The sequence below is a fragment of the Octodon degus genome, unplaced genomic scaffold, assembly GCF_000260255.1.
Source record: "Octodon degus isolate 3935 unplaced genomic scaffold, OctDeg1.0 scaffold00137, whole genome shotgun sequence".
Lineage (NCBI taxonomy): Eukaryota > Metazoa > Chordata > Mammalia > Rodentia > Octodontidae > Octodon > Octodon degus.
In genome coordinates this window covers 6,274,867-6,297,327 of record NW_004524713.1, presented here as the reverse complement: position 1 = coordinate 6,297,327, position 22,461 = coordinate 6,274,867, and the positions used below count along the sequence as shown (strand labels likewise).

Sequence of the window (22,461 nt, the reverse complement as noted above, 5' to 3'; positions counted from 1 at the left end):
GGAGCAGAACTGGGGGGCGGGGGGACCTGCCTAAGTCCACCTTCTTTCTAAGAAGCATGAACCAGATGCAGATTGAAGTTGGTGCCCAAATTTCCACAGGCTAAATTGTTAGGATGGTAAAGAAGCCGTGTTTACTTTAAAGAAAAGCAAAACAAAACAAAACAAAACAAAACCCACTTCTTTTTATCCTCTTTTTCTAGAGGGACTGAATTCTAAAAGAAATATGCTGATACTGATTTTATCTGGTTTCTCGATCACACTGATGGAGTATCATTTCAGGTAAATATAAAATACTGGAGACCCTTGGTCCTGAAAGATGGGCAAAGTTTGTTTAAAGTGATTACAACTTTATCCAAAAGATATTGATAGCATTCCTCCAGTCTATCAAAAGTTACTTTTCAGGCGGGCCAAATAGCTCAGTGGATTATCGCGCCTGCTTAGGCAGACTCAGGAGCCCTGAGTTCGATGCCCGGGCCTGCTGTGCTGGCCCTGCCCCCCGGGCACGCTGAGATGGCAGTTGAGACTGGGCGTGGTGGTGCGCGCCTATAATCCCAGCACTTGGGAGGTTGTAAACAGTGAGAATCACTAAGAGTTCGATCTATGCAGCGAGACCCTGTAGACCCTACCCTAAAATTAAAAAAAAAAAAAAGTGACTTTTCATCTTTTAATGCTGATTGATCTTGGTGCTGAGCCTCCCTCAAGGTGGTGGCAATGACCTGGAATCACTCTTCTCATGGAGCTTTACATTTGGAGTGGAGTAAAGAAAGAAATATGAAAGGTCAGGGATGTTACATTCTATGTAAGTATAGGAAAGAGAAAGAACTGAGGCAAGGGAAGAGGATAGTTTTAGGCTATTTTAGATCAGAATTTAAACCATATCAGAGTTCTAGCCTATGAGAACACAGCACCAAAGGCAGCCTGCTGTAGAAAAAAGAATGTAGCTTGCAGCTCATTCCTGCAATTTCAGTTACTCAGAAGGCTGATGCAGGAGAATTTCAAATTCTACTTCATCCTCAGCAATTTAGCTAGATTAATTAATTAATTAATTTATTTTTCAGAACCAGGGTTTGAACTCAGACCCTTGCGCTTGCCAAGCAAGCACTTATTCTACTGAGCTATCTCCCCAGCCCCAATTTAGCTAGATTCTATCCCAAATATTTTTTAAAAAAAAATTTAAGTGTTGGGAGGGGCCGGGCAGATGGCTCAGTAGAATAAGTGCTTGCCTGGCAAGAGCAAGAGTCTGAGTTCAATCCCCAGTTCTGGGAAAAAAAAAAATTAAAGTGTTGGGGATGTACTTCAGAACTCCCTGGGTTCAATTCCTAGGACCGAATGAATAAATAAATAAATAAGCAAGCTATACTGTAGAATACTTTTTTCTTTTCTTTTCTTTCTTTTTTTTTTTTTTTTTGAGACAGTGTCTCCATACGCAGTTCAGGCTGACTTTGAGCTCACTTTATAGCCCAGGCTGGCAGTAATCCTCCTGCCTCAGCCTCCTGAATGCTGGGGTTACAGGCATGCACCACCATGCCCAGTTTGGAGAATGAATTTTTTAACCTGCTAAAATTCCCTCACTTTGAAAAATTCTCATTCTAACCTCTTCTGTGCCCTTCTCTTCTGGTCTTTATAAGTAATGCAATGCTTATTTAAAAAGCAATTGCATTGTAAGAGTTAATGTCTTTTAAGATCAACCTTACTGCTTTGTTAGTGTAGTGTACAGGTAATTTGCCCTCAAGTACTACATTTTAATGAAAAAGATTCAGGGCCAATGGTAATAGTTTTGTTTGTTTGTTTCTGTTCTTTGAGTCAAAGTTTTGCTATGTAGTTCAGGCTGGTCCTAAACTCACTACAGCCCAGGCTGGTCTTGAACTCATAGCACCCTACTGCACCACTTTCTTCGTGCTGAGGTTACAGGCATACACATCACACCTGGCTTTACATTTTCTTTTCTTCTTTTTTTCTATATTTAGGACAGGGTCTACAGGGTCTTACTACCTAGATTGGACTCATAGTGATTTTCCTGTTTAACAGCCTCCTGAATGCTGGGATTACAGGCATGTGCCACCATACCCAGTCACCGTCTTAGCACACCCCGGGTCAGGGCTGGCAGGGCATGCTGGGGAGCAAACCCCAGCCACTGTGCTCTGCCTAAGCAGACACTTTAGTCAGTTGGCCCTTCTTTTTTTTAAGATAAGGTCTCGTTATGTAATTCTGGCTGACCTTAAACTCACTGTGTAGCCCAAGCTGGCTATGACCTCACAGTGATCATCCTGCCTTATCCTCCTGAGGGCTGGGATTACAAGGGTGTGCTACCCCCCCCCAGCACAACTGTAGTAGTATTGATGTGGTGCGTGCGTGTGTGTGCACACGCATGTGGACGTGTGTCACCAGATTAAACCCAGGGCCTTCACACTGAACCACATCCCTACTCCTAGCAAGGCTCAAATTTACAATCCTCCTGCCTTGGCCTAGTAGAATGTTGAGATTACAGGTGTGTTCCACCACACCTGGCAATGTCACCTTTTTGAAGATAATAAAAGGTTATGTTAGTTTTTAAAAACTTAAGAAATAGACCATAAACTAACACCAGGCCTGGATCTTGGCATTCACCCCCTATCTCTACCATTCTGTCTGTCCCAAGGTACCCATTTAATGTGCTCTGGTTAATAAGTAAGTGTACAGATGCATTTGAATTCTAGATTTCTTATTATAGTAGAAAATTTTTGTCAAATTGAAAGCCAAAATTACTTTTATTTCTCCTATTTATTTAAAGCATAAAGAATCACCTACAGAAGATGTATATCTGCTGGTAAGAATTGATCCTATGGCTACTCTTAACTACTCAGGGCAAAGCAGATAGAGCTGAGACATCTTCTAACAGTGAGGTGAACAGAGGAAGCAGGGGCCGGGGAGATGGCTCAGTGGAATAAGTGCTTCCTTGGCAAGTGCAAGGACCTGAGTTCAATCCCTGGTTACACACACACACACACACACACACACACACACACACACCCCACCAAGAACAGAGGAAGCAGAACAGAGTGAATTCTCTAGAGTCACATGATACATGGACCTGCCTCTTGGGTTTCAGCTCAGAAGCCTGTAGGCTTATGCCTGCATACATGTATGTGAGTTTGTCCAGACATACGTGTGTATATGCCTCCAAAGTGCGTTCATCCTCCACACTCGCTTGCTCGCCCTGGACAAGTTGCGGACACTAATTTTAGGTGGCTCCTCAGCACAATATTTTTCAGATTATAATTGTTAGCTTTAGTCAGCCATGCTAGCATTGTAGAGGATCCCAGTTAGGGGAAATTGCAAAAGAATACATGTTTTACAAGTTCTCTGTCATTGTATATTTTTAATTAATTGGGCATGGACAATTTGGGATTCCTAGAGAATCCCAAAACAAAATGTCTTGCCTAGTGATCTCTCTGAAAACATCGCAAAGGGATACACTCATTTCTTAACCATTTTATTTCGAAATAGAGATTCCAGGATGTTGCAAGAATCATGGGTATCATTCACCCACTTTCCCCATTGTTACATCTTATACAATTGTAGCAGTAGTAATAATTAAATTCAGAAAATTCACATTGAGACAAGATTATAGATAGATATGGATATGCCTATAATTTTGTCATTTTATGGATGTTTTGTGAGATTCCATAGTATGTGACCTACTGGTAGAGCTTTTTCACTCTTAAAAAAAGCATAATCCCCTTTGAGATTCAAGCAGATTCCTGTGTTCATTAATAGTTTGTTCTTTTTTACTCTAGTGTAATAGTCCACAAACAGATGTATGAAAATTTGCTCAACCAGGGATGTTTTGGTTGACAGATTTTCTTTTTTTGACTGTTCTTTTCTAAAAACACCTGGAAAATATTGTGCCACTTTCCTTTGGCCTCCGGGATTCCTGATAACAATCCACTTACTTCAAATTGTTTGCCCTTACGAGTAGTGGATCCTTTCTCTCTGGCTGCTTTCTAGACTTTTGTTATCTTTAACTTTCAGAAATTTGTCTCTTGTACGCATTGGTCAGTTGACCTTGAATAGGGTTTACCTGACTTCTTTAATCTGTTGGGTTTTTTTGCAAAATTTGGAGAATTTTCCATAGTGATTTTTAAGACCCTATTTCAGCCCTACTGTCTTCCTCCTCCACTTTGGAGACTCCAGTCATAGGAACACTAAATCTTTTCTTATACTCCCACTTGCCCTGATGCCGTTGTTTTGGTTGTGTTTTGTTTTAAGATTTTTTTCTGTTGATCAGGCCAATTAATGTTTGTTTTCGCTTCAGCTCCACTGATTCTTCCCTTCCTCTCTTCCATCCTCCTTTAATTTTCTTGTGTTTAACTTTCAGAGTTTCCATTTGGTCCTTGTTTACATTTTCTGTATCTGCGCTGTGAGTTTCTATTTTTCCCATCTGTGATTTCTCACTGAAACACTTCTGCAGTGGCTTCTTTAAAGTCCCCCTTGTTTGCGTTACTTCGGCATTTGTAGATTTCCTTTTCTCTTTCAAGTTGAGCTCTTCTTCCTTCATGACACAGTCAACGCTTTCATAGCGGAAACCTGGAAATCTTGGGTATCATGTTATAAGACTGTAGATCCTCTTCAATCTCTGTCTTCTCGGATGCTCTCTGATGCTGCTCCAGCTCGGAAATGTGATTGAACTGTCTCCTGACCCTCAGCTGGTGGTGAAATTCCGGGTGCTCCACTTTGCCTCCACAAAAGCCAGGAAGAGGAATTTGGCAGTGGGATGTGTTAGGTCACTGATGAGCAGAGGTGGGAGTTCAGGGTCCCCACATCTTGCTGCTCACGCCTTCGACAGGGATGGCCTACATTTCTGAGGAGGGGTCAGCAATTCAACTTCCCCTGACTCCAGAACCCTGAGGCAAGGGAAGCCTCATTACCCTCTGGCCAGCGTGAAAGTTGGGACTCCAGAGACATTTGCTGGAGAGTATAGAAGGAAGTCACAGTTTTTCTGCTGCACTTGGCTGGAGCAGAATGCTTAGGATCTAAGAGATTGTCAGCTTGCTAGGTTGCCCTTTTGTGGCTTTTTCTTTTCTTTTTTTTTTTTAAACTAAAAAAAGCAGGCTTTTCTTGGGGCTCTTTTGGTGACTATGACTGACATTTCTGGATTATTGGAAAATGTAACTCTAGGAACTCACTGTCCTATCGCCTGTGGATCTCTAGGTCCCTAAGTCACCTACTTTCTTCTATTATTCAGTGTCTTTCTTCTGTGTTTGTTTTATATGGAACCATGAGGACTTTTTGTGGGAGAACTAAGGAAAATTAGAACTACATCTTTTTCAGAAGCACCATTGCTTCAAGTTCTTATTCTGCAAACTTTCCCAGGTTTAAGGAAAGGAAGTTGCCTGATTGCATGTTAGTTGAATAATAAACTTAAAACTGAAACAAAACTTTAGTTGGAGCCTACCCTAAAAATCACAAACATCCGCCCCTGTATTTCAGCGTCACTATTTTGACACATAATGAAGTACCCATCTCATGGTAAACTGATAAGTGAGTTTAAATCTGCATTTTTCTGAATATTAGTCTTTCTGTTGGCCTGTTAACTTTTAAAATATAACCCTTCCCCAGGAAGCATACTGCTTTTTTCTTTCCTGCCACCCATACGTTCTTTACCACATATGTTTCCTGGACAAACCCTTATTCTTCCAGACTGAGTTTCTGTGTTTCTCCTCTAAAGGATTGCCCCCAACCCCGGGTTGGTGCTGGCTGCCCTACCCACACCCTCCCACTGAGGTCTTTTATTAGCACTGACAACAAATATACAATGTGACTATCATTTTATATCATGCTTCCTGATATTCTGTAAACTTCCTGCAGGCAAGAGCTAGATGTAAATGCTCAGGGTTGAAGAACGAGCACAAAACAGTTAGTTGAACTCAAAATATTTCCTGGGGGCATTCATTAATCTATTTGATTTTTGTCTTTGTTCCAAGGAACAATCAAGTGGAAGAACCTCAGCTCTCAGCCTGGTTTACCCCTGAGTAAGAACCATTATTCTGCTCTCAAAAGAATAATGTAGCTCCCTCTTAAGGGGTTTTGTCTTAGTTACTTTTTACTTGTTGCTGGGAAAAATACCCAATACTCAAAATGAAGGAAGGAAAGGTTTATTTAGCTCACAGTTACTGGAGGGTTCAGTCCATATTCAGCTGGCAAATGACAGCAGTTCATGCAGCAGAAAACAATGAAGAGCACAAGAGGAGCAGCAACTGCGGCGTTCATCAAGTCTCTCTCTTTCTTCTCCACTGACTGCGAAGATCTCAGAGCTCCTCCAAAGTGGCACAGCTGCTACTGAAGACTGGGACTTCTCTACGGAAGCAGGGCAGCTGGAAGCCTTTCTCAGTTCCTGGGCCCTGCCCACCTGCAGGGCTAGGCCCCTAAGCTGAGAACTGCTGGAGCTGATTCAGCCAAGTTGACACAATGTATCAACTAACACAGGTTTGCTTGTCATCAAACTGTAGATGCACTGGGAGGTTTCTGTGACTTTAAAGTTTTTACTGGTAGGGCTTTTCCATGGAAATTTAGTATTTGTCAAGAATTGGGCAATTGGGCGAGAGGAAGGCGGGTTCTCAGTTCAGGAGTGGTCACCTCAGGTGTGCAGGAAAGTAAGTCCTATGGCTATGCCATGACATCCGTGGGAACTCTTGCCTTCAACCAACATGGGCGCCCTTTCCTCATTATCAGGGACCAGGTACGCAGGACTTGTCTTAGGGACTTGAGGCCCTCAGGTCTCATGTAATGGCAGCAAAGGCTGTGGCAAATACAATAAGAACATCACTTGGACCAAATGGGCTGGCTAAGATGATGGTGGACAAGGACGGCGATGTGACTATGACCAACGATGGGGGCACCATTTTAAGCATGATGAATGTTGACCATCAGATTGCCAAGTTGATCACTGAGCTGTCCAAGTCCCAGGATGATGAAATTGGAGATGGGACCACAGGCGTGGTTGTCCTGGCTGGTGCCTTACTGGAAGAAGCCGAGCAGTTGCTCAACCCGGGCATTCAAGCCATCAGAATCGCATGCGGCTATGAGCAGGCTGCCCGCATTGCCACTGAGCACCTGCACAAGATCTGTGCCCATGTATGTGTGGACACGAAGGAAGCGGAACCCCTCATTCAGAGGGCAAAAACCACGCTGGGCTCCAAAGTGGTTAACTACTGCCACCGACAAATGGCCAAGATCACTGTGAACGTTGTCCTCATGGTGGCTGACATGGAGCGAAGAGATGTGGACTTTGAGCTCATCAAAGTGGAAGGCAAAGTGGGTGGGAGGCTGGAGGACACCAAGCTTACCAAGGGTGTGATTGTGGATAAGGATTTCAGTCACCCGCAGATGCCCAAGAAAGTGAAAACGCCAAGATCGCCATTCTCACGTGTCCATTCGAAGAGCCTAAACCAAAAACAAAGCACAAGCTGGATGCGACCTCAGTGGAGGACTGTAAAGCCCTTCAGAAGTTCGAGAAGGAGAAGTTTCAAGAGATGATCTAGCAGATTAAAAACACTGGTGCTATCATCGCTATTTGCCATTGGGGCTTTGACGACGAAGCAAATCATCTACTTCTTGAGAACAGCCTGCCAGCGGTTCGCTGGGTGGGAGGCCCCGAAATTGAGCGGATTGCCATCCCGACAGGAGGCCGGATTGTCCCTCAGTTCTCAGAGCTCATCACAGAGAAGCTGAGCTTTCCCGGCCTGGTGCAGGAGGTCTCGTTTGGTACCTCGAAGGACAAGATGCCGGTCATCGAGCAGTGCAAGAACTCCAGGGCCATCACCGTTTTCATCAGGAGAGGGAATAAGATGATCATCGAGGGAGAAAAATGATCCCTTCACGACGCATTGCGTGTCATCCGGAACCTCATCGGGGACAACCACGCAGTGTACGGTGGAGGCACTACAGAAGTATCCTGTGCCCTGGCGGTGAGCCAGGAGGCAGACGCGTGCCGCACCTTGGAGCAGTACGCCATGCGCGCACTCCAGATGCGCTTGAGGTCGTGCCCATGGCCCTGGCAGAGAACAGCGTGAGAACCTCATCCAGACCCTGACCTAGATCCGCGCCGGGCAGGTGAAGGAGGCCAGCCCCGCGCTCAGCATCGACTGTGCACAAGAGCACAAGCGACATGGAGCAACAACATGCCATAAAAACCTTGATTGGCCAAAAGCAACAGATCTCTCTCGCTACACAAATGGTTAGAATGATTTTGAAGATTGACAACATCCATAAGCCTGGAGAATTGGAAGAGTGAAGAGAATTTTAGAGTAAGATGCAGTAGCGAGATCCACTACTTGATTAAAGTGCTTTGACAGTTATTTATTATTACACCCTTTTCTGATGCTATCAATGCCGTGTTAAAAATAACTGTTTGGTAACGGTGGTTTCATTTGTTCAGAGCTGTGTAATTGTAGGAATACTGTTCCACAGGCTTTTTTTTTTTTTTTTTTTTTTAACCAGGGATTGAACTCAGGCCCTTGCACTTGCCAGGCAAGCTCTTATTCTACTGAGCTATTTCCCCAGACTCTCCACAGGCTTTTGTATTCATTAAAGGAACCTCTTTAAGCCATTAAAAAAAAAAAAAAAAAAAAAAAAAAAAAAAAAAAAAAAGTTGTCACACTAGGTCTGATTGACATTCCTTGTATTATTAGAAGAAACAAAAATGTCTTTACATGCAGCCCAACTTAGTTATGGCCTCTTTTGACTTTGGCATTGACACTCAGCAGAGAATTTTATTCTTTCTATAATTATATATTACTCAATTTTATAACTATATAGTACTTTTTTTTTTTTTAGTCACTCTCCTATTGGTCTTGTACTGTTGATAATTTGGTGATCATTGTAAGTAATTTTCCAACAAGTATACTTGTTTTGATTTTTTTTTTTCACTGTTTGACTTTATCTGTAGGGTAAACTCCCAGGGAAGAGCCATCAATTAAAAAGGTACAAATTTTAATTTGTTATTCATGTCATCCTTTCATGCTGTTAGTTCTATTTCTCTATAGTAATTTTACCGTTTATTTTCCAATCTGCAGTGAAGCAATGTTATTAAAATTTCCTCTATATTTCATTTTATCTATTTATTTGATAATAATCTAGTAAGGCCAAGCATTTATTATTGGCAAAACTGTTAGTTAAAATATCTTTATTCAGAGGCTCAGGAGATAGCTTAGTGACCTAAGTGTCTGCCTGGCAAGTCCCTGGTACCTCATGCCCTGCTGGCCCTGGAACCCTGAGCACGCCATGCCGGCCACCAAAACTGGGTGAGGTTGTGCACCCCTGTAATCCCTGTAATCTCAGTGCTACGGAGGCTGAGACAGGAGGATCGCTATGAGTCTTGGCTGTATAGTGAGGCCCTATAACAAATAAATAAATAAAAGATTAAAAAATTCAAAAAACAATCTTGATTCAAGCTGGATGTGGTGGTAAGTCTCTCCTCTCAACTGTCTGAGCAGTTTGTATGCACACCTGCAAGATGACGTCCACCATGAAGTCAACTTTCTTTTCGCCATGGCTGTATATCAGATATTCAAATAAGACTTTGGGGTAGAAACCCTGGGCAGGTCTGTAGCGCAACTTCATGCGTGGTGGTATTTAAAAAAAATTCATGGATGATGTCGTCCTATGGGCTGTACCTCAAACTTTCGGACAATTACTTTTGGACCAGCATTGAAGCTGAGATTTCTGCTGGCCATTCCTCTTTAACAAACCAACAGCCTAGTGACGGTGAGGCACACAGCAAGACCGAAGAACCTGAGGGAGGTGAGCCGATGGTCACGCCACTTTCACCACAAGATACTTCCTGGGGTAAAGAAGTGTGTGTGGTACCGTGACGATGGATAAGATACTCTTCAGGCTAAGGAAAGCAATTCCATACTGGGTATAGAGCAATTTCAAGGAAAAAGTGTTTTCCGTTCATAGTGGAGTCTAATAATCAGCTATCACACAGCTGGGTGGTCTTCTCAGAAAACAGTTGCATGGTTTAGGCTTAGAGTTGGCCCCTGCTAACTATATTGCCTCAGCACAGGCTATATAGCTCAACCTAAAGAAGGAGGTGTCCTTGTCACTAAGCCCATCCCCAGTGTTCACCCCTATAGCCAGGGCCACTTTGTACACAGGCTCTGTAGCCAGCATGAAGGTGACTAAGGAGAGTGCTGGTGGCCATCCAAGAGATGAGTCCTCTTCTCCACAGGGCTTCTGAGAGCCTGTTTCATAGGGGTTGGCACTTGCCTCCCAGGTGAAGAGCTGCATGTCTAAATTATGAATCTAATGACTTTTAAGTCACTTGACGTCTTTTACTCAACGATTTCTTAACACAGGTTTTTAATTGCCTTCTGCTTTCATAGACTTTTTTCTTTCGTTCTGGCAGCAAGCCTTTAATCTGATTTAATGAGGGAAGCAGGATAATCATCAAATCCTTTAATCTTCTCACACGGATCCCATTCCTGGGTATATCATGCCTTGGCAAGGAGACGCCTGGTCAGTTGAAGGTGGATTTTGAGATCTGTGATTTAAATAGAAGCATATGCTTATAATTTCTAAGTATAGAAAGAGTTTTTAAATCACTGTGCTGTTAGCTCCTGGAAATAAGCAGAAAAATATTCAGACACTAGACTACCTAAATTTAAATTGTAGTCAGAGCGCAAAGAAAATAACCCCCAGGCTCAAGAGAAAGAATGGTGTACACTTTTGAGTCTTGAAGCCTGACTCTGCCTTCTATTATTTGTATGATACAGAGCAATTCACACAGTCTCTGCCCATGTTCTCTCGTTGGGAAAATGAGGAGACCAATAGTACTTCCTTTATACGATGTTGCCAGGATTATGGCCTATGTGACAGTTAAACAGCGCCTGGCTGATAGAAGTACTCTATAGTCACCAGTTATTATTGCATGAACTTCTGCTGCCATTACTAAAATCTTGGCTCAGTTTGCATCTTCTTTGTTCAACAGAAAGCGTCCTGATGTTATAACAACAACAGACTGGCTCGCTCCAGTCATATGGGATGGAACTTACAATAGACGGATCTTGGACGAGTACTACGAGAAGCTGAACATTACCATAGGTCTAGCTGTCTGTGGCTACGGAAAGTAGGTGGTACTGGTGTCTGTCCTTTTTTATTTTGAAAAATCCACACAAGAACCTGTGTGTTTTCTATATCCAAAGAACTAATAATTCATGACCATCATTCTTTCTGGCTGTGTGGTGGGTATTTTTCTCTAGCCGTGGCTCAGTCCTTAATATTACTCGGGAATTCTCTCATTAATATCTGTTTAGCTCTCTTTCTCTTTCTCTTTACAATAAACTTTATGTTTATGGCTCAGCTCTGACCCAACTTTTCTGTCCTTCCCTTCTTGACCATTAGTAACTTATACTGGATAGCTTGCTAATGCTATACATTTTAGCAAAATAACTCACTTCTGATTTTTTTTTTCCATGTTTCGCAGATTGAGAGATCTGTATCTGAAACCATTTTTAGACTCTGCCGATAAGCACTTTATGGTTGGCCACAGAGTTATCATTTACATCCTGACCGATGACTTCAACAAGCTGCCTTACGTAGAGCTGGGCCCGCGCCGAACTTTTAAAGTACTCCCTCTGCTCCAGCCCGAGGTGTGGCAAGCCTCTCCTCTCAACTGTCTGAGCAGTTTGTATGCACACCTGCAAGATGACGTCCACCATGAAGTCAACTTTCTTTTCGCCATGGCTGTATATCAGATATTCAAATATGACTTTGGGGTAGAAACCCTGGGCAGGTCTGTAGCGCAACTTCACGCGTGGTGGTATTTTAAAAAACCTCATGATTTTCCATATGAGAAAAGAGCTACGTCAGCAGCTTTCATCCCCTTCGGAAAGGGAGATTTCTACTACCACCACGCCATTGTGGGTGGTACGCCCCTCGAGGTGTCATCCGTCATCAAACAGTACAGGGAAGGAAAAGCGCATGATGCTGCAAATAAGCTCACCAGTATATATGAAAGCTACCTAAACAAATACTTTTTTTTCAATAAGCCCACCAAGCTGTTGTCGCCAGAATACAACTGGGATCCAAATATTAAAACTCCTCCACAAATTAAATGTGTTAAGATAGCGTGGCAATGTCTTGATGGTTGTACGACTCCATTTATAGGTGAGCAAGTGGAGCACAGTAATTTCTCAAGTGAAAATTGAACAATGTTCCGGCTTTCTAAAGGAATTTAAGAGATATGTCATTTTCTACAATAAATGTTTTCTCCTGGCAATGTTCAATTGTTTCACTCAACCAAGTTGGATGAAGAGTAAATGGATTATAGTTTAATGTGATATTGCTTATCTAATGTAATATAATATAGAAAGAATATAAAGATATTTTTGGAGATATAATTTTTATTTTATTTATTTATTTATATATTTTTTAGGGAAGAGTCTACAGGGTTTCAGGGTCTCACTACTAGATCGGACTCATATTGATCTTTACAGCCTCCAAAGAGCTGGGATTACAGGCACTCACCACCACACCCAGTCTCAATTGCAGTCTCAGTGAGCCCCTGCGGGGTGGGGCTGGCACAGCAGGCCCAGGGATCAAACTCCTGCCCCCTGCGTCTGTTTGCAGGCACTTTAATCCACTGAACTATTTGGCCAGCCCTATGGAGATAGGATTTTTAAAAGAAACACAGATACTCTTGTTCATACACAAGAATTGTCAAAGGGCTATATATGTAAGGAAAGCAAAATTCATCAACTTGCTCATCAAATATTTATTATGATTTTCAGTGTTGGGCTACACATTGCTTGTAATTACTCTTTGGTCAGTATTCAATCTAGTATGTGACTGAACTTAATGAACTAAAGACATTCTACCAAGTATATATCTTATCTTTATCCCTCTAAAGAGAGATATCACTTTCATATCTCTGAAAATGCTCCAGGAGGGCTGGCAAGACAGCTCAGTGAGCTAACGCACCTGCTTAGGCAAACTTGGGCAAGCACAGGGACTGTGGCTCGATTCCCGACACCAGGTGCCACGGCAGCCCGCCTCCAGGTTGGGCTGAGCCAGCCAGAGTCTGGGCATAGTGGTGCACTCCCGTAATCCCAGCAGTGGAGAGGCTGAAAACAGGAGGAGGATCACTATGAGTCTGAGCTGCATAGTGAGACCTTGTAACAACCACATGCATTTTTAAAAAAATGCTCTAGGTGGCTTGGTTTTTTTTGTTGTTGTTGTTATTGTTTTTTTTTTTTTTTTTTTTTAATAGACATTATCTGAACTCCATGGGGAAGGTACTCTTTTGGCTGTGGTCAGGATAGCAAATGGCAAAACATAATTTGTCCGCAAGGAGCTTACGGCCTAGCAAGGGAGATGAGAGTATTCATAAATATTCCCTTTGCTAGTTTAAAAGCACTGTAGCTGCTCAGAAAATGGAGGCACTACCTGTGTAAAAATGTGTGGTCATCACAACTGTGTCATAAATAATCTCATAAATTCAGTGCAGCTGTGTAGTGTTCTGACGCTCGAATGAGTTATTCCTTTTGTAGAACAACATCTAATGTGTAACAGTCTTTGAATGCTAAGTATTATCGGCCACTGCACACTACACTGTAAGGAATACTGACAATGACTAGGGCGGGCAGACCTACCATGACCCATTTCTCCTGGCATCCTTGGTGACTGGCATTTCTCCTAGTACCCAACAGAGCACAAAACAGTCATCACTAGGTTACATAGCACTTAGGCCTCTGTCTTTCTCATAGACCTTTCCTTCCTGCCTTGGACTCAGGAAGCAGCCACACTAGAGAGGTCCACATAGCAAGGAAACCGAGGCCAACCTCCAGCCGAGGACTTGAAAGGGGCCTGAGGCCCCAGTCCAGCCTTCTAGGAGCTGAGCATGGCCAACAACCACACTGAGCTTGGAAGTAAATCCCCAGTCAAGTCTTCAGAGGAGACCTCACTGCCAGCTGACCCCTTAGTGATAGCCTGAGACCCAGAAGCAGATGATGCAGCTAAGCTATGCCAGATTCCCAACCCACGTAGTGAGCCAAGCCCAGTGTTTGCTAGCCTTCTCCCTCTACCATTAGCTGCAGAGGCAACCCCACTAAGTGTGTCTCTCTCTTAGTAGTGCTGTAGAGATTAAGCAGCCACCAGTACAAGGGGACCTGGAGAGCAGGAAATACCCTCTTCTCTCACAGGCCCGGTATCCTCCTCCCACCACCTAGCAGCTCCGGGAAGCCCAGGAAACATCCTTCCATCTGCTAAGCAACCCCAGCAGGCATCAAGCCAGAGGCCCACTGTCACTGGTCAGAGCAGGACCTGACACAGGGAACCACTCTGTGCCTCACGCTCAGAATCTCCTCTATTCCGGGGCCCGGAGAGATAGCTCAGTGGAATAATCGCTTGCCTGGCAAGCACAGAGGCCTGAGTTCAATCCCCAGTTCCTCCAAGAAAAAAGAAAAGAAGGAAAGAATCTCCTCTATTCCACTGAGCAGGGCAGGCCTCCAAAAAATACACTCTACCCCTCAGGCAGAATCAGCAGGATCAGGCAGGAATGGCACCAGCTGAACAGAGCAGAGTGGAACAGTCCTGAACAGGCTCTGGGTCAAATTGCCCCAAGTCACAACATTAGTCAACAACGATAAGCTACGTTGATAACACATTCCCATCATACAATGCAGTCAGGAGGGCACTGTTACCTGTTGAGCTACATGCCTTCCAAAAGACGTGCTTAAGTCCTAAACCTCAGCCCCTGAATGTTGCTGTATTTGGAAATGCGGAAAAGGAAAGATCACTAGTCAAGGTGGTCATCAGGGTGGGCCTTACTCCAATATGAATAGTGCCCTCCAAAAAGGCAAATTCTGACACTAACCCACATGGCTATATGAAGAGAGAGAGAGAGAGACTGGGATATCTACAAGTGAAGCATCACCAAGGTTAATAGATGAATGGTTGCCAAGGGTTAGGGATGGTAGAGATGAGGGGAAAGATAAGGAGATCCTTGCATAGTAAGTGACACGGGGCTCACCTTTGTGGTGGCGGGGTGGTTCTACATCGAGGTTGCGATGCTGGTTAGAGTAATGACAGCTGTGGTAAGGGGCTTCCTGCTCTGTATACCTGCTGCTTCATGACTGCTTTCTTTCTTTTTTTTTTTTTTTTTAACAAATTTCGACAATATTTGTTGTACTGCATAGTGTTGTCTTCACATTAGTTGTTTAGATTACCAGATATATGCATGCAAAATTTGGTGAAAAATTATAAGCAATTAAAAAGAAGAAAAAAAGGTTAGGCATTAACTGCTTGTTTCAATAGACCAGCAGGAAGGCTTTATACATTGATACAACTGTCCCTGGGAAACACTTTAGAGGTCCTTCTAAAGGTTAAACCTAGAATGACCTCATGACCTAGCAATTTTATTCGTAGGTATACACCCCCTAGACTTGGAAAATAGGTGTTCAAACAACAACTTGCATATGGATTTTCATAGCAGCATTATTCACAACAGTCAAAAATGGGAAGCAATCCAAGTTTGAGTGGATAAACAAAAATGTGATGTGCACACGCACACACACAACACACACTAAAAGAAACCAGTTGTCAAACCAGGTGCTGTGGTGCACAACTATAATCCCAGCACTTGGGAGGCTGAGACAAGAGGATTGCTGTGAGTTCGAGACCCACCTACACTACAAAGTGATTCCAAGGCCAGCCCAAACTACATAGTGAAACCCTGTCTCAAAAAAGCAAAAAAAAAAAAAAAAAAAAAAAAAAGGGGGGGGGTCTGGGGAGATAGCTTGGCAGTCTAAGTACCTGCCTGGCAAGCATGAGGATCCTGGTTTGACTCCTGGTACCACATGTGGTGCGGGCCACAGAAAGAGGGCATGGTGGTATTCGCCTGTAATCCCAGCACTGGGGAGGCTGAGACAGGAGGATCACTTTGAGCTCACGCTGCATAGCAAGACCCTGTACCAAATAAATAAATAATTTTTTAATAATAAAAAGAAACCAGTTGTAAAAAATTAATACTATTAAATGATTCCATTCATATAAAAATGTCCAGAATAGGCAAGTCTTTAGAGACAGAAAGTACATTTACGATAGCTTTCAACTAGAGATAAAGAAGAAGGGAGACAGCTAAAAAGTACATGCTTTCTCTCTTTGGAGATGAAAATGTGCTAAAATTTACCATGGTGATGACTTGACACGTTTGTAACTGTACTGAAAAATCCTTTCAGCTGTCCACTTTAAATGGGTGAATTTTTAAATATATGAATTATACCAAATGAAGTTGTGTTGTTTAAAATTATTTAATTTAAACAATCCAAAGCCTTCATGGCTTAAACAGTAAATTCTAAATTCTAAATTCAAGGAAGAAAGAATTCCACATTAACCAAGCAATAAGGTAATAGTGAGATGGCTGATCCACATCTTTTTGGAGGCAACTGCCAAGGGCTGTGATCAGCAACCTGTTGGGGGGAATGATGGGGAATAAAGGAAAACAGGCAATTTTCACAGTACGGGGGGACTCAGAGGAGACCTGTCTCTAGTAGACTGGCTGTACCACCTCTGTGGTTGACCCACTTTTATTAGGCAGCAAGAAGCTGGGGGAGGGGTAGCCCAGGTTCCATGGAAGAACAACTATAGAGAACAGGTGGAGAGGGGATAAGTTCATGAGGAACCAGATTTTTTTCTATGCCCAGCTGTCTGTATTTTGACAACTGTGGTCAGCAGATGCTATCTTGCTTTAGGAATGCTGAGTTCAGGCATTGCATCCCTTCCCCAGGAGGCAGGTGTCCTGCGTGCTGCCCTGCTCCTGAGGGCAGATGACAATGACCTTGAGACTATAAGGTCTGAATTACATAGCTTAGTCCCCAACAAGCTAGCAAACTGTTACACTAAAAGCTGGCAAACGTAGGATGTCGTATGTATGCCTATCATTCCTAAACTCAGAGGCTGAGGCAGGAGGATCACTGTGAGCTTAAACAAGCCTGGGCTTTATAGTGAGTTCAAGGTCAGCCTGAACTATGTATATGAAGACCTTGTCTCAAAACAAAACAAGACCCCCCCAAAAAAAAAAGTTCACAATGATAAGAAAAATCACAAGCAAATCTGTCATAAAAAAGAAAAAAAACTAAGAAAAATTTAGGAATCTAAACCAAGGAATATATTACAAAGATAATTCACCATGACCAAGCTTTATTTATTCTAGGAACCTTAGTTCAACAGATATCAAACAGTAAAATTTATCACATTAAAAGATTAAAGAAGATTAAAGAAGAAAAAGGTGAAGTAGTTCTACATAGATGTAAAATCTTAAAATCATTCAATAAAATTTAACATCCAGGGCTGGGGAGATAGCTCAGCAGCAAGCACCTGCCTGGCAAGCTTAAGGTCCTGAGTTTGATCCCCAGTAATTTAACATTCATTCATGCTTTTTAAATGCTTTGAAAAAAATGAATAGAACAGAAGTCACCTAATCTGATCTAGAAAATCAAAGGGAAATGATGGCTTATGTCAAAAGCTTTCCTCTAAAGTTAGAAGCAGTTACAGGATGCCCGGTAGCACTGTTTCTATGCTCTGCTAGAGAATCTAATAGCACATGAAAGGCAAGAAAAATGAATAAAAGATGAACTTTTTACAAAAATTTTGAAAAAGAAAAATCAACAAAAGTTCTACCGATGATAAATTTTATAAGCAGAAAAATATAAATCATGAAGATCCAGAGCATAAAGTGGTGGTGCGGACCTGTAATCCCAGCTCTTGGGAGGCTGAATACAGGTGGATTACTGAGTCCGATCTACGTAGTGAGACCCTGTAGACCCTGTCTTAAAATAAAAAATAAATTAAAAAAAGAGCATTTGGCAAAACTGCTCGATGAAGAATCAGTACATCAGAATGAATTGTATTGACAAACGCTAGGCATTCACTGCTAGCAAGTAATATTTTTTGTTGTTAATACTTTTTGTTGAGGCAGGTTGGCCTTGAACTGACTATGTAGCAAAGGTTGGCCTTGAACTTGTGACATCCTCCTGCCCTAGCCTGCCAAGTGCTAGGATTACAGGAGTGTACCTGGCAAGCAAATATTTCAAAGATGACTTATACAGTAGCATAAAAATCTACAAATAAACTTACCAATAGACAAGACATATGTTTTTTTAAAAAAGACATACGTTTATTAAGAGACACTAAGTAGTTCACTGGAAGACTCAGTGAGTCAAAAATATCAAATTTGGGGGCCTGCTGGTTAGCTCAGTTGTTTAAATTCCTGCTCAAGCAAATGTAGTCAGGTGCAGGATACCGCAGTTCGATGCCCACCTCCACCTGCATTACCAGACCTGCCCTTCAGGCAGCCTGAGCCAGCAAAAAAAGAAAAAAATCCTTCTCAACTTTTGAGATGGTGAGAGGGCACGGGGGTGGGGATGGGGGGCAGCTGGGCTGGGGATGGCGGGGGTGGGGGGCCCTGCAGAGCTGCCTTTGGGCGCTGACACGGGCGGGTCGCCACTAGGACGTGGTCCTCATGATTCTGCGCCACAAGACCACCATCTTCACGGACGCCAAGGAGTCGAGCACCGTGTTTGAGCTGAAGCACATCATCGAGAGCAGCCTCAAGCCGCTGCCCGGCAAGCAGAGGTGTACAAGGACGACCGGCTTCTAGATGATGGCAAAACACCGGGAGAGTGTGGCTTTACCAGCCAGACAGCGAGGCCACAGGCCCCAGCCACAGCGGGGCTGGCCTTCCGGGCAGGTGACACCATTGAGGCCCTGCGCACGGAGCCCTTCCCTAGCCCTCCGGAGCTTCCAGATGTGATGAAGCCTCAGGACTCTGGTGGCTGCGCCAATGAACAAGCTGTGCAGTGGTGGCCCCCGGCCCACCCTGAGACCCATTGCCCCAATGAAAGATTTGGCTTTAAAAAAAAAAATCAAATTCATTTTGAAGGTCCGGTGAGACAGCTCAGTGGTCTAAAGCACCTGCTTAGGCAAACAGTCAAAGCTTAGGGACAGCGGTTCGATTTGCAGCACCACATGCCGCACCGGGCAGGATAAGAAAAAAGAAAGAAAGAAAGAAAAGAAAAGAAAATCACTTTAAATGGTTTACAGATTCAGTTCAATCCCAGTGACCATTTCTATGAGGTGTTTGTTTGTTTTCATTTTCATTTATGTATTTGGTACAGGGTCTCACTACGCAGCTCCAACTCCCAGTGATCCTCCTGTTTTCAGCCTCCCCGGCGCTCGAATTACAGGCGTGCGCCGCTATGCCCGGACTCAGTCCCCGACTCAGCGCGCCCCGGGGTCGTGGCTGGCGCGGTATGCAGGACCAAGGATCAAACCCTGGTCCCTGTGCTTTGCCTAAGTAGGAGCTTAGTCTGCTGAGCTATCTCGCTGGTCCTCCCATGAGGCTTTAACAGATTTTTACAGGTTGATTTTAAACTTTGAGGACATTTTAAAAGTCAAGAATATTCACAACAGCCTAAAGATAAGGTGGGAGTTCTTGTTCTACCAAATATTAAGGCTGATTAGAGAGTAAAAAGGTAATTAACAGAACACATTATTACAGAAAGTGACAGATCAATAGGACATAACTGAGACACTTAATGACTCACATGCAGAGCGACACTTGGTGTGTGACAGTAATGGTATGCGCAGTCCCAAGGAAAAAGAAAGAAACCAGTAAGTGGCCCCGGGGAAACGACACTCATGCGTTTAAAAAAAATAACATGTGCTTTCTCTCTTATCAACATAAGCTTCCACGAGTTCAAGGGTTTCCTGTGCTTTGCATCCTACGCTAATGTCTGAAAAGCTAACTGGCGTCTGCTTAATCGGCTTTGGGCAAATCAGCGATCGAATGCATGAAGAGCGAACGAATCAATGAGTTTAGGAGACAGTCCGCAGATTCGCTTCCCTCTGCCGCCTCATCCTCTGACGAGGACCCAGGAGGTACTGTACCGGGAATGAACACTAGGTGGCGCGGCATAACAAAGCAAGCACCCCGCATCGGCGCATCCTTCCTCCTGAGCGGCTGGCTTGGGGAAACCTGTGAAGTCACCTTTTTGTAGTAACTCTGCTGACCCTGATGGTGTCGAGTCTGCTCTTCTAAGTATTTCTGTCCATCTGGGTGCCGGTACAAGTTCACATTTTCTCTCTTCCTCCTTCTCCCCGTTCCTTGCAAACCAACCCCTCCCCGTGATGGCCAACTGAGGTCAGCAGACCACTGAGGCCCTCAAGCATCCAGAGTAATGCGGCTCGAGGGCCCAGGGAGCGAAAGAGCTGATTCCTTCCGGGTTACCCTCCATCAGCAGAGGAACATTTCTTTCACAGTTTAATTCTAATCTTCTCTCTGGCTAGAACCCAGATTACAGGATGGTTATGCAAGGCAGCCACCACGTGGCAGTGAGAAGGACAATTTTCCTGCCCCACTAAACCTGTCTTGCTGGGCCAAAATTACCTCAGCTTATGCCAGGAGGCTCCTGTCACTGTCTGCAGGTTCACATTAGGTGAGTCACATTAGGGCCTCATCTCAGTTTACCACAGACTTTCCCACTTTTATTGCAGGAAGTCTTCAATCCCAGGAAATGCCTTACTCGCAGGCAAATCTACACAGTTGGCGGCTGCATTTGGCCCGGATCTGTCTGAACTCCACTCAAATGCAAATCTGGATTATGCCACCCAAGTATGAAGTAATCTAAATTCTTGCCCTCCCACCCACCAGATCTTTTAATTCCACCTCGTATGTAGCACTTAAATTCCTTTTCTCCTTCATATTTTGGCTGTCTTTCTTGGTTCAACTTTCATAATTTTACTTTAGGATTACTAAATAGTGTTAAATAACAATCCCACCTTTAGCACTCCCTGTCTCGAATTATCTCTTTTTTTTTTTTTTTTTTTTTATTTATGTGTGTGTGTGTGTGTGTGTGTGTGTGTGTGTGTGTGGCCAGCTCAGCCCACCAGGGAGCGGGGCTGGCTGGCATGTGGTGCTGGGGGATTGAACCGTGGTCCCTGTGCTTTGCTAAGCTTGTTCTAAGTAGGTGTTTTAGACCACTGAGCCATCTCACCAGCCCTCAAATTATCTCTTATTCATGGTTATAGAACGTCCCTCGTACCCACGGATCATATCACAACTCCATAGTAATCATTGTTAGGCTCCCTCAGCCCGTAGGAGGCCAGTTGAGTTCTTAGTGTGGGACATGGATCTCTGCAGCACACCCAGCACTTCCAGTGTCACCTCCCACCCCTCCGTTCTTTGCACTCTTCTCTCACAGGGCTACTTCCTGGTAGGTGTTTTCAAGTGATCCTTGCAGCAGAGAAACAGGCAGAAAGAAGAAGGGAAAGGGGCTTTATTTTGAGGACACGGGAGAGAATGTGGAGAAGGATGAGGAAGTTTCTCTCTCGACAAAGGGAGGGTGAGGCTTTTATGGCCTCTTACTAGGGGAGGGGCTTGATGGGGATGAATAGATAGACCTGAGAAACTGACGGGGGGCTCCCTGAGATGGCGGGAAGGGTGAAAGGAAATTACGTCCTGGGCTGAGTTGGAGAGGAAGGGAAGAGGCGGTCTTGGGAAGATGGGCTTTGTTTTAAGGGCTTCAGCCGTATTAGATGACCACCATGATGATTTGAGCAGTTCATACTAGGGCCAGAACCTATCACTTCCCATTCACCCTCACCTGACAGTTTTTCCCAGAGCCCACCATGCCTACTAGCCCTTGTTTCTGTCATTCCCATTTTTCTAGAATGCCTCCTCTCTGGTAACTTCTACTGACCAGACCTACCCGAAGTGGGAAGGGAATTTCTCCTAGAGCTATATAGATGAAAGAAGGAAGGAGCGAGAGGTAAGGAAGGAAGAAGAAAGAAGAAAGAAAAATGAAGGAAGAGAGAGACTACCCTTAGCTGACAGGACACATATATATGCTTCTTAGCATAATACAAGTCCCAGAAAGGTCCAGCCTAACAAAATGTCCTATTTTATGTACGACCACACTTAAAGGGAAAACACCAGTCACACCTGGTCACTATCATTCATAGGTAACTTTTTTTTTTGTACCAGGAATCGAACTCAGGGCCTCACTCTTGCCAGGTAATGTTCTGGAGCCCTCATTTTCCAAGCTCAAGATCAACAATGTGTGTGTCTGGGGCCTCTTTAGATGCTACGGCCCATATAAACTACCCTTTCATGTTCTGTTCGGAGTCATTTCATTTCTTTTCTTTTCCTTTTTCTTCTGTACTTAGGGCAGGGTCTAAAGGGTCTACAGGGTCTCACTATGTAGATCCATCTCATAGTGATTCTCCTGTTTTCAGCCTCCCAAGCTCTGGGGTTACATGCGTGGGCCACCACGCCCAGTCTCAATCGCCACTGCACTCTGCCTAAGCAGGTGCTTTAGTCCGCTGAGCTAGAGTCATCTCTAACAAGTAAGTGACTATTTCTTGTATTTGGCTTTCCCTTCTGGGTAGTGCCTGGGGCAGAAGACAGCTTGATGGCAAATCCAG

The 22,461-nt window shown here is 43.8% G+C and overlaps 1 protein-coding gene and 2 pseudogenes across 1 annotated transcript; all 3 read left to right on the top strand.

Annotated features, from left to right (window-relative positions):
- The first annotated feature begins 222 nt into the window (after positions 1–222).
- Positions 223–12,188, top strand: LOC101573389 (N-acetyllactosaminide alpha-1,3-galactosyltransferase-like 1). Its single transcript, XM_012516965.2, has 5 exons — positions 223–279; positions 2,771–2,806; positions 5,964–6,011; positions 10,970–11,107; positions 11,465–12,188. Exons 1-5 carry the CDS (start codon positions 224–226, stop codon positions 12,186–12,188), a joined length of 1,002 nt encoding a protein of 333 aa, XP_012372419.2. The 5' UTR covers position 223.
- On the top strand, positions 6,653–8,272 carry LOC101561193 (annotated as a pseudogene).
- Positions 12,189–16,898: 4,710 nt separating the features above from the next.
- LOC101572998 lies at positions 16,899–21,773 on the top strand (annotated as a pseudogene).
- The last annotated feature ends 688 nt before the right edge of the window (positions 21,774–22,461 follow it).